The sequence below is a fragment of the Corylus avellana genome, chromosome ca5 (genome assembly GCF_901000735.1).
Source record: "Corylus avellana chromosome ca5, CavTom2PMs-1.0".
NCBI lineage: Eukaryota > Viridiplantae > Streptophyta > Magnoliopsida > Fagales > Betulaceae > Corylus > Corylus avellana.
This window is the reverse complement of record NC_081545.1, coordinates 20,889,279-20,906,296: the sequence shown is the minus strand read 5'-3', so window position 1 is coordinate 20,906,296 and position 17,018 is coordinate 20,889,279. Positions and strand designations below refer to the sequence as shown.

General features: G+C 37.0%; 3 protein-coding genes across 3 annotated transcripts in view; 2 read left to right on the top strand and 1 right to left on the bottom strand.

The window, feature by feature from the left end:
* Window positions 1-1,314, top strand: part of LOC132181930 (zinc transporter 1-like) — a 3,992-nt gene extending 2,678 nt beyond the window's left edge. The window contains exon 3 of the mRNA XM_059595153.1: window positions 1,210-1,314. Within this exon, the coding sequence (XP_059451136.1) occupies window positions 1,210-1,314 (105 nt within the window). The remainder of the gene's footprint in view (window positions 1-1,209) is intronic.
* Window positions 1,315-4,644: 3,330 nt separating this feature from the next.
* Window positions 4,645-5,229, bottom strand: LOC132181929 (uncharacterized). The gene has a single exon (XM_059595151.1). The coding sequence runs from the start codon at window positions 5,227-5,229 to the stop codon at window positions 4,645-4,647; it is 585 nt and encodes a 194-aa protein (XP_059451134.1).
* Window positions 5,230-10,919: 5,690 nt separating this feature from the next.
* LOC132181928 (zinc transporter 5-like) lies at window positions 10,920-12,323 on the top strand. The gene is made up of 3 exons (XM_059595150.1): window positions 10,920-11,523; window positions 11,676-11,840; window positions 12,292-12,323. The coding sequence occupies exons 1-3, from the start codon at window positions 10,920-10,922 to the stop codon at window positions 12,321-12,323; spliced, it is 801 nt and encodes a 266-aa protein (XP_059451133.1).
* The last annotated feature ends 4,695 nt before the right edge of the window (window positions 12,324-17,018 follow it).

The following is a 17,018-nucleotide window of genomic DNA, read 5'->3' as shown; positions in this document are numbered from 1 at the left end:
TTTTTTTTTTTTTTTTTTGGTTTGTTTTTGTGTGCTTCAGTTTTGGAACATGTGCTTAGCAGAGATTTGGTGTGGTTCTTGGATTGATTCATAAAAAAAAAAAAAAAATTGATTTTTTTTATTGCTGTGTTTATTTTTGTAAGGATTAATAAAACTGAGAATTCTAAATATAATAATAATATTAAAATAAATATAATTTAATTAATATATAAATATTAAAAAAAAATAAAATCATATTTAAAAGTTTCTCCTAAGGCCCCAAAAAACATTGAACCGGCCCTGCCCATCCCTTTCTAATAAACTCCCCGTCGGCCAGTACCAACAATGAATCGGTCAAGGACTCAAACAACGGACCACTTTCTTCATTTTCTCCCCTTAATTAGCATGCATCATCATATTCTGATTTTACTTCCAATATATTCCTTCTTCTCTTCTTGAATTTGAAGGACCCTGAATTTCTGGCCCAAGCATGCTGAAACTTGTAAATCAAATTATATATTTGCCTCCATGGCAATTATGTTGTGGTGGATACAGCAAGAGAGAGAGAGAGGTGAGATGTGACATGCAACAAGAAGATCAAAATATAAAGAGATAAGATATTAATGGAGGATAGTGGCATGGACAGCTCTTATTGTTTCTGTGTGTCCCCACTATCTTTTTCTGGATGCTGGAAGGTGGAAAAAGCTTGAGCCAACATGCATGCATGGTGCATGGTCCAAGTCTTACACACTTCACTATTGTTTTTGGCGCTCTCTTTTCTTTTCTTTACTTTTTTCTCTGTCCACAGCTTGGATATGAAAGTTGCTATTTCTGGTTATGTTCCTTTAACTTCCACTACCCAACATTGCCATCTTTTCATCTCCCTTGTGATAAGTAACTAGGTCGAGTTTACGTTTGCAAAACCAAATAGGCTCTTCTTCTTAATCATTGCCTTCTTTTCCTGCCTAATCTTGGGCTTCACTACCTAATCAATTTTAGTGTGAAAACTATTTGTAGAACAAAGGTAAACCCACTCCCCAGTACTCAAACCAAGGAAACTCGTTTACCACAGAAGAATTCAAATTACAAGTAGGATACACTTACAAAGTTTTTGTAATGCACACCTCATGCGTACCAAACAAACAACCCGTTTGCTTCTAGTACTACATTAGCTCCATAACTTCTAGTCCATTCTTCTATGAGTCGCCTCTTGCAATCCTGGAACTCCAGTGGCTAAAGGCTTTTGTGAAGGGTGTTGGGAATAATTCCACTCACGTTGGCCCATCAGAAGAATCTCACTTTTCCATCAACTGCAGCATGAAGAACATGCCTTAGCTTCTATGAGACCGGCTCAACACGAGGGACCCTTATACAATTGGCAGTATATTTGTAAGGAACAATGTGAAGCAAATTAAACACTCAAGATAAATTAAACAAGCTGATTATGAGTAACTAATTATCATATATTAAATAATTATTTATTATATTTATTAAAAAAATAAAATAAATAAAAGGAATGGGTTTTGGGCTTTTGGGGGTGGCCTGACCACCCCCAGGCCCTTGGGGGTGGTCCAACCACTTCCAAAAGCCTGAAACCCATTCCCTTTTTTTTTTTTGGCCTTTTAGGGGTAGGTGGATCACCCCCTTGGCTATGGGGGTGGTTCGACCACCCTCAGATCAGCCATGAGGGTAGCTCTTTAGCCAAAAATGGGGTGGTCCGGTCAACCCCTTTTGGCCAAGGGGGTGACTCCGATTTGATTTTTCTTTTTTTTTTTAAAAAAAATTTAATATTTGCTTTTTCTTTTTCTTTTTCTTTTTTATTTTTAAAATAGATGCCTAAAACAGTGTTGTTTTGGTATGGGGGTTGGTGTTATAGTTTTGGGTGTTTTCGAAATTTCAAGTGGACTGGGTGAGGGTATAATGAGCATAAAAAGTCAAACCGTTTGAGTTTAACGTTGAAAAATAACAGAGGGGGTCCTAAGCGAGAGACTTGAAAGTTGAGGGGGGGTTTGTAAAATCGGTTGAAAGTTCAGAAGGCCAAACTGAAGTTTCTCCGAAAAATTTTCTTCCCTTTGATTTTTCACTGTAGCCGAATATACCTTTCTCCCCATTCTCCAATTTGGGTCTTGGCCCAAATCCAAATCGAATTGAACTTTTCTTAGCCCATGCCAAAAATTTCAATGGCCTAAGTTCCAAAATCCAAAATTTTAAGTCCATTTGTTTTTAATTTTCTTTTAATTCTCAAAATGGGCCAAAATTATTTATTTTCGTGAAATAATTACTTTAAAGGGCCAAAGTCCAATTTTCGTAAATCATATCAAACTTTGAATTGTACTAATAATTTTTCTTGAAGTTTAGAAAAATGTTCAGCTTGTTTTTCTTAAAAGCCTATTTAAAGTTTCTAAGGCCTATTTGGTTTGTCCTTGAAAATTCCCTTTTTTCTTTCTGGGTCAAAGTTCATCTCCAAGACCAAATGGACTTTTCCTAAGTGGCTTTGGGCTTAAGACCAAAAGTTAGGCCCAATGTCCCTTTCCCCAAACATGGTGAGGGTTAAATACCTCATACCCCCATGGGGTTTGCCAACTTTATTTTTTTTTCACTGGAGTTTCATTTTTATCACATGAGGTCCCTGTGATTTTTATAATAGATCAAGTTAGTCCTCCGTTAGTTGACTTAACGGAATTCCACGTGGACCAATAAAATGTTGACACATGGCACCTATTAAAATTTTTTTTTAAAAAAAAAATTACAAAAAAAAAAAGTATTTTCGAAAAAAAAAAAGCAAAAAATAAAAGAAAAACAATTGGGGGTGGCTCTTTGGCCATTTAGCCATCCCCTTGGAGCCTAGGGGGTGGCCGAGCCACCCCCATCCGGCCAGATGGGGGTGACCGGGCCACCCCCATGGCCAAAGGCGGTGGCTCGGGCCAAGGGGGTGACCAGGCCACCCCCATGGCCAAAGGGGGTGGCTCGGGCCAAGAGCCACCCCCAATTGTTTTTCTTTTCTTTTTTTTGTTGTTTTTTTTTCTTCGAAAATACTTTTTTTTTTTTTAAAAAAAAAAAATTAAATAGGTGTCACGTGTCAACATTTGATTGGTTCACGTGGAATTCCATTAAGTCAACTAACGGTCAACTGACGGAGGACTAACTTGGTCTATTATCAAAATCAGAGTGACCTCTTGTGATAAAAATGAAACTCCAGGGAGAAAAAAATAAAGTTGGCAAACCCCAGAGGGGTCTGAGGTATTTAACCTTTATATTAATCCACTTAGGGCCCATTTTATTTTGTTTGGGCTTTTTCTCCTGTACAATAGCCCACTTACATTTTTTTTTAGTAATGTTAAAAATTACATTTTTATTGTACAAAAGAAAAATTTATTCATTAACATGAAATAATATTTATTCATTAACAAAAAAAAAAAAAAAAAAGAAAAAAGAGAAAAAAGGGGGAGCGTCTATTTGTTCTTAAGACTCAGGAAAATCTAATTGGTTCAAAGAATAACGCTATTTAGAACACCCTCATTCCACCTTTTATCTTGCTATGAATTTTGTTTTTTAACGATGGTTGATCCAAGGACTAATAGCACTACCACATCAACTGAGTAGGATGAGAGTTTAATATATAACATTACTAATCATACTATAAAACCTTACTTTTATCTAATCATTATTCCACCCCGTTCACATGATCATAATGCTAATTAGCCCTTTTAATTTTTTTTATTTTGTGTAATGAGGGGTGATCAAAACGGACATTGTCAACTATATGATTACGTTAGCTTGGAAGCCTACATGGACATTAACAACAATAATATCAAAACAATGAAGAAGTTTAATGAAATCCAAACACCTTTTAATGAAAAACTATTAATTCCCATTGTTGGCAACACAATTAATTAAAACAAAATCTTAATTAACACTTAATTAATTGCCGACCTAAAAGGTAAACTTATCAACAAAATATCTGACCTAAAATTTGAATCGACTTTCTTTCCTTTCTCGGTGGACTGTGTGGTACGTGTTAATGTCAACATTCTTTCAACACTCTTTTAACTTTTCCAACAAAATCAAATTCAATCATTAATTTTTTTTGTGCAATTTAATGTGGTCCTTAAGTTTTCAATTTAGAAAATTTGATACTTCCATTTTTCTTTGGTTTACAATTGGTCATTCCATCAACCTATTCCATCAACCTATTCCTTTGAGGGATTTTTCACTTTCGGAATTAATGTAATATAAATATGGTTTATAGTTTCATCAAAAACATAAAATTTGTAACACCCCATTACATACCTCATCGCCTATCAAGGCCTAGTGTTCTTGATAAAAAGCCGCAGGTAAGCCATCCAGACCAGGCAATTTTAGGGGATCCATCTGAGATAGAGCTGCACAAATCTCTTCCTCAGTAAACTCCTTCCCCAACGATGCATTCATGGAAGCTATCACTGTTGGTTGGAGCCCAGCAATGAACTCACCAATACCATCCGGGTTGGATGTTGTATAAATGGAGTGAAAATAAGTGGTAAACCCCCGATCTACCTCCTCCACAGTAGAACACTCCACCCCTCCCTCATCTATAATGCGATGAATATGGTTGGCTCTTTGTCTTTGTTTCACACTTGCGTGGAAATATTTCAAATTCTTGTCTCCATATTTTAACCAATGCTCCTAGGCTTGTTGTCTCCACCCCATCTCCTCCGCCTCCAACAACTCATGTAAATCTTTTTGAATCTGCTCGATCTCCTCATTTTTGTCCGGCCCCTCTGTTTGTTGAAATAGCACAAGCTGCTTCGTTTTTTGTTCAATTCCATTTTCATTTTGCTCCTTGTTTTTCCTCCTCCAACAAAGAATCTCCCTCTTGCTCCCCTCAATTTTCTTCTTTAATTTTTGCCATTCATTCCCGGCCTGAATCTTTGCTACCCATACTTTTTTAATAGTTTTGCGATTCTCCTCTTGCTTTCCCCAGCCTCCCTCATAGAAGAAACGTGGACTGTGCCTCACCAAACCTTGGGGTTGAATACACGCCATAACATGGACAGGAGCATGATCAGAACTTCTTGTGGCCAAAATCTCCACTGTCATATATTGAAAAATCTCCAACCACTCACCATTGGTCGTGGCTCTATCTAATCTTTCTTGAACAAAATCATCTCCTCCCCTTTTATTGCTCCACGTAAATTTTGGGCCACTATATTGAAGATCATGCAAATTGCAAAACTCCAAAGCCTCTCTAAACTCCTCCATTTGCCTCATTGGTCGTCCACCTATGCCCTTTTTTCTCCGACAACTGATCAAGTATCTCATTAAAATCTCTCACACAAAGCCAAGGAGTTGGAGACATACACCGAAGGTATCAGAGAAGATTCCATGCCTCCTTTCGCTTTGTGACATCGGGATGTCCATAAAATCCCGTAAATTTTCAATGGGGACTCTACCTTTCCAACTGTACCATCGCATTGATATGTCTTCTACTATATTTTTAAATTTTCACATCCACCTCGCTACTCCAAAATAATGCCAAACCTCCACTTCTACCAACACTATCAACCACAAACACATTTTCAAATCCCAACTTATTTTTAAGATGGTCAAAATGGGATGCTTGTAACTTGGTTTCCATAATGAAAACCATCTTGGGTCTCTTTTCCTTCGCCATCTAGCAAAGATCCCGAACTGCCCGGGGGTTACCAAGCCCTCGACTGTTCCCACTTATTATGCTAATGGTGATTGGGGGGGCTATGTCACAGCCGCCGCCTTTTCATCATTTCCCTTCTTCAAAGCCATATCCCCAACCTTAGCTCTCTTCCCACTTATGTTACTCACTCGAGAACCGCCCCCATAAGAAGATGACAAGATCTCCCTAGACCGAAAACTCTCTCCCTATCATCACCACTCCTTCTTTTTTCCCCCAGTTGTACCTCATTCCTTGGCACCATTGTCGTCGCCAGACCTTCACCCGATGGATCGTTGCCACAATTTGGTCAAAACCCATGCCGTGATCTCATGTGTTTTTTCGGTTGTACAGTCCTATAGCCTACGTGGTATACCACCTTCTCAGCCACATGACCAGACCCACATGACGTGGAAGATTAGGGGTGTCAAGGCGGTTACGGTTAGCGGTTATTGGCAATAACCGCTAACTGTAACCGCCTTAGCGGTTAGTGAAATAGATAACCGCCTGCTAACCGCTTTTTTTGCTATAAAAAGAGCCCATATTGAAAAATCAAAAATATTTGACCCAAAATTTACATTTACTTAAACTTTAAAAAAATTTCCTTAAATGTTAAATCATAACCGGTTAACTTTTTTTTTTTTTTTTAAAAAAAAACAACATATAAAAAATAAAAATAAAAATTCAACACAATATATAAAAAAAAGTTTAGAATTCAGACAACTGTCACAACATATAAAAAAAATATATAAAAAAAGTTCAACACAAAACATATAAAATAAGTTCAAATAAAACATTAAATGATACAAATAAAACATTTAAACTTCATCAATCCTCTCATTTGGTCCTCTAGCAAATCCTGTGGACATCAAAAGAAGAAAAGTTATAAACTTAAACATAATAATATTAAGGCACAAGCATGTACACATATCAAAACGTGCTTAATATAATTATATACCTTTGTGTGCATTGGTTTGCAAGACCTGATGTCTTATATCCAATCTGAGATTCAAGAGTCCAATTTTGAAAAATTATACCCATTTGTTAATGCATGTATTTTTCTGAAAACTGGATGCCCATAAGATTGAGATCCTCAATAATTCAAGTTGCATGTAATTTGGACATCCCATAGAGGCTTGTGAGCTAGGTTGCTCACATTGCCCTTTTCTCTTTGGAGTACTCGAAAAGGAGTTAAAAATATGTCTCCCTGTTTTTATTTGCATTATTGAATAAGAAACTGTAATTTATCCCTATATATTGAATGATTCAAGCCTTTTGACTATATATATATATATATATATATATATATATATATCCCAATACCCCATACGGCTGCCATACACAATATAATCCAAAACTCATTTCGATCATACCCCAATAATCAACAAATACACAATAAACGACCCAAAATCATTGGAAAGAATTGTAAAATAGTAGGAAATCAAAAATCAAAGTGGCTCGGCAACTACACAATACACAGAGCATTCAAAAAACTCCAAGAAAATGAACCCCAAATCACTGACCTTAGCTATCTAATTTGAGAAAGAAACTGCCCAGTATTTTCGTTGAGCCGAGCATGAGCAGCGGGTGAGCTTGAGAGAGTTGAGAGACGAAAGTTGAGACGGTGTCACGGTGAGAGTTTGAGAGAGGCTGCTGTGTTGAGTGATTTTGAAATGATTTTCGTGAGATTTAGGGTTGGGAAGAAAGAGATAAATATATAAAAGTGCAAAATGACGTAGTTTTGCCTTCTATATAATTTTTTTTTTTTTTTAGAAAAAAGGTTAAGGGTAAAACTATTAACTATCAATGATTCAATTTTAAAAAAATTGTTACAAATGGTTCAAAAAATTCAAAATTGTTCAAAAAATGGTTAATTTTTTTTTTCTTCAAAAAATGGTTAAATTTCTTTTTCTAAAAAATGTTCAAAAAATACATTAATACTTCAATTGTGATTATAAGTAACACATTGTTGAATCTAATGTCAATTACTTAATTTGATATTATATAATCATATAATCTCATTAAATTATATCATATGATTAATTATTTAAATTATTATCATATTTACTTATAATCTTTTTTCTTTGAATTGAACTTAATATCTAATGGTAAATGGTAATGTTCAAACTCCTAAATCCTAAATTCCTAAAGTATCTAATAATGCTTTAATTAAATTGTAGTTATAAGTAATATATTGTTTAATTCAATTGAATCAATTGTGATTATCATTGTACATGAATCATATGATTAACTTGTAGACTTATGACTTATGAGTTATGTCATATTATATATGTATTATTTATTATTATATAATCATATGATTTAATGATCAAGTCATCATGTGATATAATCATATCAATTATAGTGATAATATATAAATTACTAAAATTATAATGATAATACATTAATACTTAAATTGTGTTTATAAGTAACACATTGGTCATTGTTTAATCCAATGTCAATTACTTAATTTGATATTATACGAATCATATCATCATTGTACATTAATAATATGATTCACTTGAAGTCTTAAATAAAGTATTTGAATTGTCATTGAATCATATGATTAAGTATTGATATTATACATTTATATTATTCATATGCATATGTAGACTTATATAGACTTATAACATATATAGACTTATAAGTTTATAACATACATTGGAAATAAGTCTCTAGATATTTAATTGTTGTATTAGTATGAATTGGTATACTTATGAGTTATGTCATATTATATATGTATAATTTGTTATTATGTAATCAAATGATTTAATGATCAATTGATCATGTGATATAATCATATAAATTATAGTGATAATATATTAATACTTAAATTATGATTTAATTATTTTTTAAAAAAATTTTGATTTAATGATCAAGTGATTATATGATATAATCATATAAATTATAGTGATAATATATTAATACACAAATTATGATTTAATTATTTTTTAAAAAAATTGTGATTTAATGATCAAGTGATTATGTTATATGTATAAATATTTTTATAATTATAATTATAAAAATATATTATATAAAAAGGCGGTTAGCGGTTACGGTTAGTAAACCCAATAACCGTTAACCGCTAATCGCTAGGTGGTTATAGCGGTTAGGCGGTTAGCGGTTAATACGGTTAAGCAGTTAAGCGGTTAGCGGTTATAGCAGTTAGCAAACCGCCCGCATTGACACCCCTATGGAAGATTGCACCCCTCTAGCCAAATAATGAGCCGCCTTATGTTGCTCCATAATTCCCCAAATCATGCACTCCTTAATGGCATCACATTGACCAATATAAACATTTTTTGATCCCTCAGCATCTTTTGCATTAAATGACGATTATGCGGAGCCAACATCTGCTTTCCTTTTATCTCCACAATCTGTGGCTGATTTGCATGAGTGTAATATTTGATTCTCCTTGATTGCCACCTGTCTACTTGTCTCTGCATGGGAATTTTTCCTTCCTTTTCCAAAGCAATCGAATCCGAACTTTCCTTGGAGAAGCTTTGGCAATTATCCCGTCTACCGAAACTGCCCTCTCCCCTAGCCGGCGACTGAAAATTTTTCGCATGGCTCCGGCCACCTCTAGTCTCTTCGAAAGCACTCTCGGCATCCCCATGTTCCTTCTTCGATTGTTGACTACTCTCCTCTTTTTTCGGATCCCACTTCCCTCCTCGACCCCAAAACCTATTCCTTCCATATCTCCTCTTAGGAGACATAACCCTCAAACTCGGGCCAAATTCGGGTTCCTTGTCATTCCCATGTTGACGTTTTTTCCCCACGGCTACACACCCTTTGCTACCATGACAAATCACACCACAATGAAAACAATATTTGGGTATCTTCTCATATTGAAAAGTGACCAAAATAGTTCTATCCTTCACTTTCAGGAATCTCCCCCGGGATAAAGGTTTTGTTAAGTCTAGCATAATTAGTACCCTCAAATACTCCCCCCATCCGATACCATCTTCATTCACATCGACCTCCTCCACTTCCCTTACAGTAGATCCAATCTGATATCCAGTTGCCTTTTCCATGCATCCGAGTGGGAGTTTGAAAATTCGCACCCAGAACACCGCTTTTCAAACTCCAACAAGTGAGGAGGTGTCATTCCGTCGAAGTCCACCAGGGAGACCAAATGCCCAGCAAAAGTTCACAGACATCCCTCCAAAATCCTGGATTTGTCCCAGAATGCTTGAACTCAATAAGAAACAAGTTCGGTCCAAGATCTTTGAATTTCACCCAACCAGACGGGTGCCATGCCCACATCAAAGGTATTTTTACAATCTCCTTCCCCACTACTCGATCCATCAACAGCTTACCAACAATGCTCAACGACCCTTGAGACACCACCGTCTCAATTTCTTGCTCTGGGATATCCACCCCCACACTCTCCTCCTCCAATAGAGTGAATTTTTCCCATTGTTCAGTCAACGTGTCCGCCATATTACTCATACTTCAAGTCTCAACACACAATCAACCTCTCACCCACCGATGATAAGAGATCAAAAAGCTTCACCTCTAAGTTCTTAGAGAGAAAACGTAGAGAGAAGAAAAAGTAGATATACACAACCTATTCTAATTTATTATTAAGAGTGTATGTCATATGGCAGACTAATCAATTACTGTACCGTATCTCTTGTCTGACATGCCATGTACGTACGTGATGTGTTACATGGCTTAATTACTTAAAATTACAAATATAGTAGTACTATAAATTAAGAATTTTTTATTTTAGTTTATTTTTAATTTTTTTTTTTAATTTTTATATTTAGAATATATTTATAATTTAATGTAATTGTATCACATGGTACATATACAAGGGTGGAACCACCACTAGCTGTGGGGTTCTTGGCCCTTGCAAAATTTAAAAATGTTATAAAATTTTAAAAATTTCTTCTAAATTTTATGTATTTAATTTAAATGAAATGGATACTCAAAAACTCTATTTGTTTTTTTTTAAGCTTTGTCCCCATCCTCCTAAAATTATGGTTTTGTCCGTGCACACATATTTGGCATATGACATGTCAAACAAAAGTTACTTTGCATGACTTGATAATTAGTTTGACATGACAATAGGATGACATAATTGCGTATTTAAAATTAAATGAATACTTAGTGACCTAGTTTGACACCACTACCAATGCAGGATTGTTGTCATTCTCCAAATCATGGGCCACAATGATTTCATGAGCTATATTTGTCCTACTATATAACTACCTCTCTCCCTCATCATATTCTCTCAAATTCCTTTTTCCTTCTGAATATTCACAATATGTCGACCCTTCAACAAATCTTCTGTCTCTTCTTCCTAATTCTGCTCCCTCCCTTAGTTTCGGGAGACTGCACGTGTGACGCCGACGACGGAAAGCGCGACAAGCACCAGGCTCTGGAGTACAAACTTGCCGCCATCACTTCCATACTCATCGCCGGCGCAATCGGCGTCTATATTCCGTTATTGGGTAAGACTATTCCGACCTTGCGACCCGAGAAGGGCGTGTTTTTCATGATAAAGGTGTTCGCAGCCGGTGTGATATTGTCGACCGGGTTCATCCACATGCTTCTCGACGCTTTCAAGAGCTTGACGTCGTCATGTCTCGACAAGAAGCCGTGGCAGACATTTGCGTTCACGGGGTTCGTGGCGATGACGTCGGCGATCTTGACTCTGATGGTTGATGCCTTTGCGAAGTCGTATTACAGGAGCTCCAGCTTCAATAGCGACGCTCAAGGAGGGGTTGAGGACGCGGAGAAGGCGGGTGACATGCACATTCACGCTCACGCTCATGCAATGCATGCCTATGGCCCCGCTTCTTTCGTTGACGATTCTACTTCGTTGAGCAAGAGGATAAATGGTGGAAACAACGGGCAAAACAGAATTGGTATAAAAATGGGGATAGAAATGCTCCTTATTTTCATGCTTGGGCGAGTCAACGCCGTCGAACAAATCAGATTCAAAAAATCAAAGATGATTTGGGTAATGAATGGAAGAAACCCAATGATGTATGGCAAGCCTTTATCAACTTTTATCAAGAGTTATTTACTGCTCGAGAGGTCTCAGGGGTGGAAGAGAGCTTGATGGGTTTGGAGAGTAGAGTGACGGAGGAGATGAATCTCAATCTGCTCAAGAACTTTACATCGGTTGAAGTGGATAATGCTCTACGGCAAATGCATCCCTTAAAGTCTCTTGGACTGGATGGTATGCCGCCTTGTTTTTATCAACACTCATGGGCAACAGTGCGTGAGGAGGTTAGTATGGTTGTGCTTCATTTTTTGAATACTAGGCGTCCTGACAAGGAGCTGTGCCGTCCAAATCATGTATTTTATGTGGGCCCAGGTCTAGGGTTTTGTAGATTATATATATAGAGTGATGAAATTCTACCCTAAGTTTTGTGAGAGGTTGTGCTTAGAGAGAACATCTGTTGTGAGCCTAATTATTCTTCTTAAAGGATTATTGTAAGTTTCATTGTGAACTTCATTGAGAAGTCTATCGGAATGGTCCAGTAAAGGAGAATCACGTTGAAGGAGATTGTGAGCGAGGAGACGAGTTGGAGGCTTGTCAATCTTACAGAGTCAAGGACTTGCATCGGGTTGTAAGTGGTTCCTAGTGTCTGTAATCTCTAAACATCTTTTTGATAGTGATTTTCTAGGTTTGGCTGGCCCGGAGAGGTTTTACTTTTAGAACGTTTTCTAAAAGGTTTCCTCTTCGTCACCAAAATCCTTGCGTTTGATTTTACGTATTTTGGTGATTGTATACTTATAGTTAAATGTCTGTTAATTCTCCGCATATTGTGTGATATTTACTTGCAAAGCAAATTTTCAAGAATATTGTTTACTTCATCAATAGATTATTTTCTTCTTAGAAATATTGTTTAGTACTGGGAAATTAATGGCATAGTTTCCATTCGAAAGTATGTTTTGACTCAAGCCTTACCGATGTTAATTAACACTCAATAATTGAAATCACTCTGAAATCGGTGTAACACTCTTGAGTATATATGAGTGAAATAATGTAAGCACTATAAATACCTCACATATGAACCATATGAAAACGCTTAATTAAGAAAGAACAAGTAGTCTCATAGAAGAATGTTGAAAATAATCTACACCACACTCATTGATTAGTAATGAAAATGTTTGAACCATACATTCCCCAAGATTTTCAATCATTACCCATTAACTTTAAACATATTACCATTCCCATAAGGGAAAACTTATTTTACAATATAGGGTCTAGACCACTGAGATTGAAGGTTTCAAGGAAATAAAATTGTGTATTTATTTTTTATTTTAAAAGGAAACGTAATTTTCCTCTCTTTTAATTATGTTTTTTTTTTTTTCTCTCTCTTGGCTGTCCTTTTTCTTGGAATACGTGGAAAACCCTAAGAGCATTCACATCCAGCTCTTGCTATTTTGTTGAGCCATAGTTTTAAAATCACTCTCCATCGGCTTAACAAACTAGTCAAGAGTTTGCTGAGGAGCTACAATGCTCAACAACTTTGTTGAGCACTATAGCTCAACAATACTACCCTAACAACCAAAATAATATTAAAAGGTTAATAACTTTTTCTTTTGATGTCTTTATATTTAGAGAGGAGTTAAAGCAAATGTTATTTTATTTTTTATTTTTTGAATTGGTTCTAATCATTCATAACAATGAGAAAACAATCAAACAAAATGATTACAGCTCTTGCATTCATAGAGGGAAGTCTTCCCTCCACAAACTATCCCCCTCCAAACCCAAAGCCATTTTTGCTAAGCGATGAGCAGCTCCATTGCCAACTCTACTAACATGCTTTACCTCCCACTCATAGAAACGTTTCAGATTGTCCCTAGCATCATTTACAACATGTCCATACAAACTCCAACAATCATCCTTGCTTACTCATGCTCGAACAATTATCAACGAGTCTCCTTCTAATATGATGCTTCGTATTTCCAGTTGAGAAGCAATATCCACTGCTTTCCATGCCCCAAACGCTTCAATCATAGGCGATTAAGACACATTTTCCTTTACTGCACAAAACATGGCTACAAGCATCCCTTCATGATTTTGGACGATACCTCCAAGGCCCATCCTGTTTTGACGCAAATCCAAAGCTGCATCCCAGTTAAGTTTCAGTCACCCGTGCCTTGGTTTCTACCACATAGTAACAAGAAGTGGCCTGGGCATTTCTCCACTGGCATTCCTCCTTTGCGCTGCTTCAACGCTAGCATCCACTTGTTCATTGGCTATTCGGATAATAGCAGATGGCCCCAAAAAATCACCACCAAATATAATCGTATTCCTCCTTAACCATAATTGCCTGGCTACCGTTGCCACCAGTTGTATATGTTCCATGTCAATTCTTGTCAGCAACATCACAAAAATATGTATGAAATTAGCAACATCACTTGTACTCTTTTGAATCTGGGGAACACACTCCAACCACACATTCTTTGCAGACGATCAACTCCAAAGAATGTGTCCTAATGTTTCAAGTTCCAAACCACATATAGGACAAAGAGAATCCAGAGTAATATATCGTTTAAATAAACGCTCCTTCGTTGGTAAAGTATCGTTGTAGGCCTACCATAAGAAAGTTTTGACCACTCTTGATCCCTTAACATTCCAGATATCCTTCCATAATGATTCCAAAACCTGCGGATTGGAGCAGCTTCCTTCATTGCTCAATTCTCGCTCCTTCGCCATATGGTATGCACTACGCATAGTAAAGTCCCCATTGTTTGAGCCTGCCCATACTAATTTATCACACTGGGACCGTGGACAAACTGCTATACCGCAAATCTCCTTGGCTTTATCTTCATTAAGCACAAGTTTCACTAAATCCGTATTCCACCAATTAGTCTCACTGTCTAGCAACTCACTCACCAACGCCCCTTTATCCAGCACTTGCTCTTGCGCTTGTGTTTCATACACTACCGGTTTGGGTAACCACTGATCACCCTATATATGAATTGACTGGCCATCACCCACTCTCCACACTAGCCCCTTAATAAGAAAAGACTTGGCCTTCCATATGCTTCTCCAAGCGTATGAAGGACTACTCCCTAAATTTGAAACAAGAAACGTTCCATTTGGGTAGTATTTTCACGAAAGATGGTTGTAGCCAATGTGTCAGGTTTTTGAAGCAACCTCCAGCCTTGTTTAGCCAATAGAGATAAATTAAACATCTCTAAATCCTTAAAACCTATACCACCTTTCTCCTTTGCCCTTCCCATTCTATGCCAACTCATCCACGCAATACGAGAAGAATTCTCCTTATGTCCCCACCAGAATTTAGACATCATCGAGCTTATATCTCTACAAAGTCCTTTCGGAAGTAGAAATACACTCATTGTGTATGTAGGGATCGCCTAAACTACAGCCTTCAAGAGAATTTTCTTGCCAGCTTGAGAAAGGAACTTCTCCTTCCACCCATTCATTCACTCCCATATCTTGCCTTTAAGGGCTATGAAGGAACTCACTGTCGACCTCCCAATCAAAGCTGGTAGCCCTAAATACTTCTTACACCATGTTGTGGGATTCACCCTAGCTGCTGACAGAATAAGAGTCTTAGCCTCAGCATTTGTATTCCGGCTAAAAAATATAGAAGTCTTCCGTCGATTCAATTTCTGCCCCAATGCCTTCTCATACTTCTCCAACACCTCTTGAATTCGTACCCATTCCACAATATTGGCCCTACAAAAGAGAAAAATATCGTTTGCAAAGAAAATATGATTTATATTGCTCAATCCTTCCACATATAATATGAAAAAATAAAAGTGATAAAGGATCTCCTTGTCTGATTCCTCTGGTAGGGGTAATGTCCCCATATGGTTGACCATTAATCAGAATTGAGTAAGTTACTGTGTGGACACAAACCATTACCAAATCCACCCATCTCCTTTCAAAACCAAGCTTAAGCATAATAGCTTCCAAAAAGTCTCATTCGACTCGATCATAAGCCTTGCTCATGTCGAGTTTGAGTGCCATGAAACCCTTTCGCCCTTTCATCCGAGTATCCATTGTATGAAGCACCTCAAAAGCCACCAACACATTATCAGAAGTGAGTTTACCTGGTATAAAGGTACTCTGATTGGGAGAGATAATCTATTCGCTAAGACCTTGGCAATTAACTTATAAATTACATCACACAGGCTAATATGCCTATACTCAATAATTCAGGTGGGTTTCTTAATCTTAGGAATCAAAGTGATAAATGTGTCATTAATGGAAGAATCAAATACCCAGTATTCAAAAAATGAAGCACAACCAGACTAACTTCCTCACGTATTGTTGCCCATGAGTGTTGATAAAAACAAGGTGACATACCATCCGGTCCAAGAGACTTTAAAGGATGCATTTGCCGTAGAGCATTATCCACTTCAACCGATGTAAAGTTCTTGAGCAGATTGAGATTCATCTCCTCTGTCACTCTACTCTCCAAACCCATCAAGCTGTCTTCCACCCCTGAGACCTCTCCAGCAATAAATAACTCTTGATAAAAGTTGATAAAGGCTCGCCTTACATCATTGGGTTTCTTCCATTCATTACCCAAATCATCTTTGATTTTTTGAATCTAATTTGTTCGAAGGCATTGACTCGCCCATGCATGAAAATAAGGAGTATTTCTATCCCCATTTTTATACCAATTCGTTGACTCCACTACACCTTGACCTTCATTCATCTGCAACTCTTGTAGAAGTTTCGTCTTCTCCTTAATAGACTTTTCTGCATTTTCGTGTTTGAGCCAATTCCACCGCCTCAATTCTGCCTTGCATGAATCGAGCTTTTGCTGCACTTGCTACATATGTGAACCCCCCCCCCCCCCTTTATAGCTAGTTTGGATTCTTCATTTAATAGCCAACGTGATTCGAATTTACTCCCACATCTAGTGTTTGTAAAACTGTCGGCCTCCTTTGCAAATTCAATTGATAAAGGCTTGTGATCCGATGCACGTGCTGCCAAGATATGAACCTCTTTACGCATATACATGTCACACCAACTAACATTAGCTGTCACTCGGTCTAGCCTTTCTTTAGTAAAAGAAGCATCTTGTCTGCCGTTGTTCCAAGTATACTTAGATCCTGAGAACCCCAAATCATTCAAACTACAATCCTCCAAAGCTTCCCTAAACGAAGCCATTTGGATCTCCCTTCTTTGAGCTGCACCCGATTTTTCAGACTGATCAATGATTTCATTAAAATCGTCAGAGCCAAGGTATCGGAGCAAAGATACTAAGATGACGAAGCAATGACCACGATTCACATCATTTTGTCCAGTCCGGATGGCCATAAAATCCTGTGAACTTCCAAGGTTTATCTTCATTCGGATATTTGACAACGGCATTGATGTGTCTTCGGGAATAATTTTGAATTTCCAAAAATTCCTCAT

Excerpts from the sequence above, each read along its gene's own strand:
- LOC132181929 (XM_059595151.1), bottom strand. The coding sequence starts at position 5,229 with ATGAGGCAAATGGAGGAGTTTAGAGAGGCTTTGGAGTTTTGCAATTTG.
- LOC132181928 (XM_059595150.1), top strand. The coding sequence starts at position 10,920 with ATGTCGACCCTTCAACAAATCTTCTGTCTCTTCTTCCTAATTCTGCTC. Across the intron at positions 11,524-11,675 it reads CAACGGGCAAAACAGAATTG|AGTTATTTACTGCTCGAGAG; the intron begins GTATAAAAATGG and ends ACTTTTATCAAG. Across the intron at positions 11,841-12,291 it reads AAAGTCTCTTGGACTGGATG|GTTTGGCTGGCCCGGAGAGG; the intron begins GTATGCCGCCTT and ends GTGATTTTCTAG.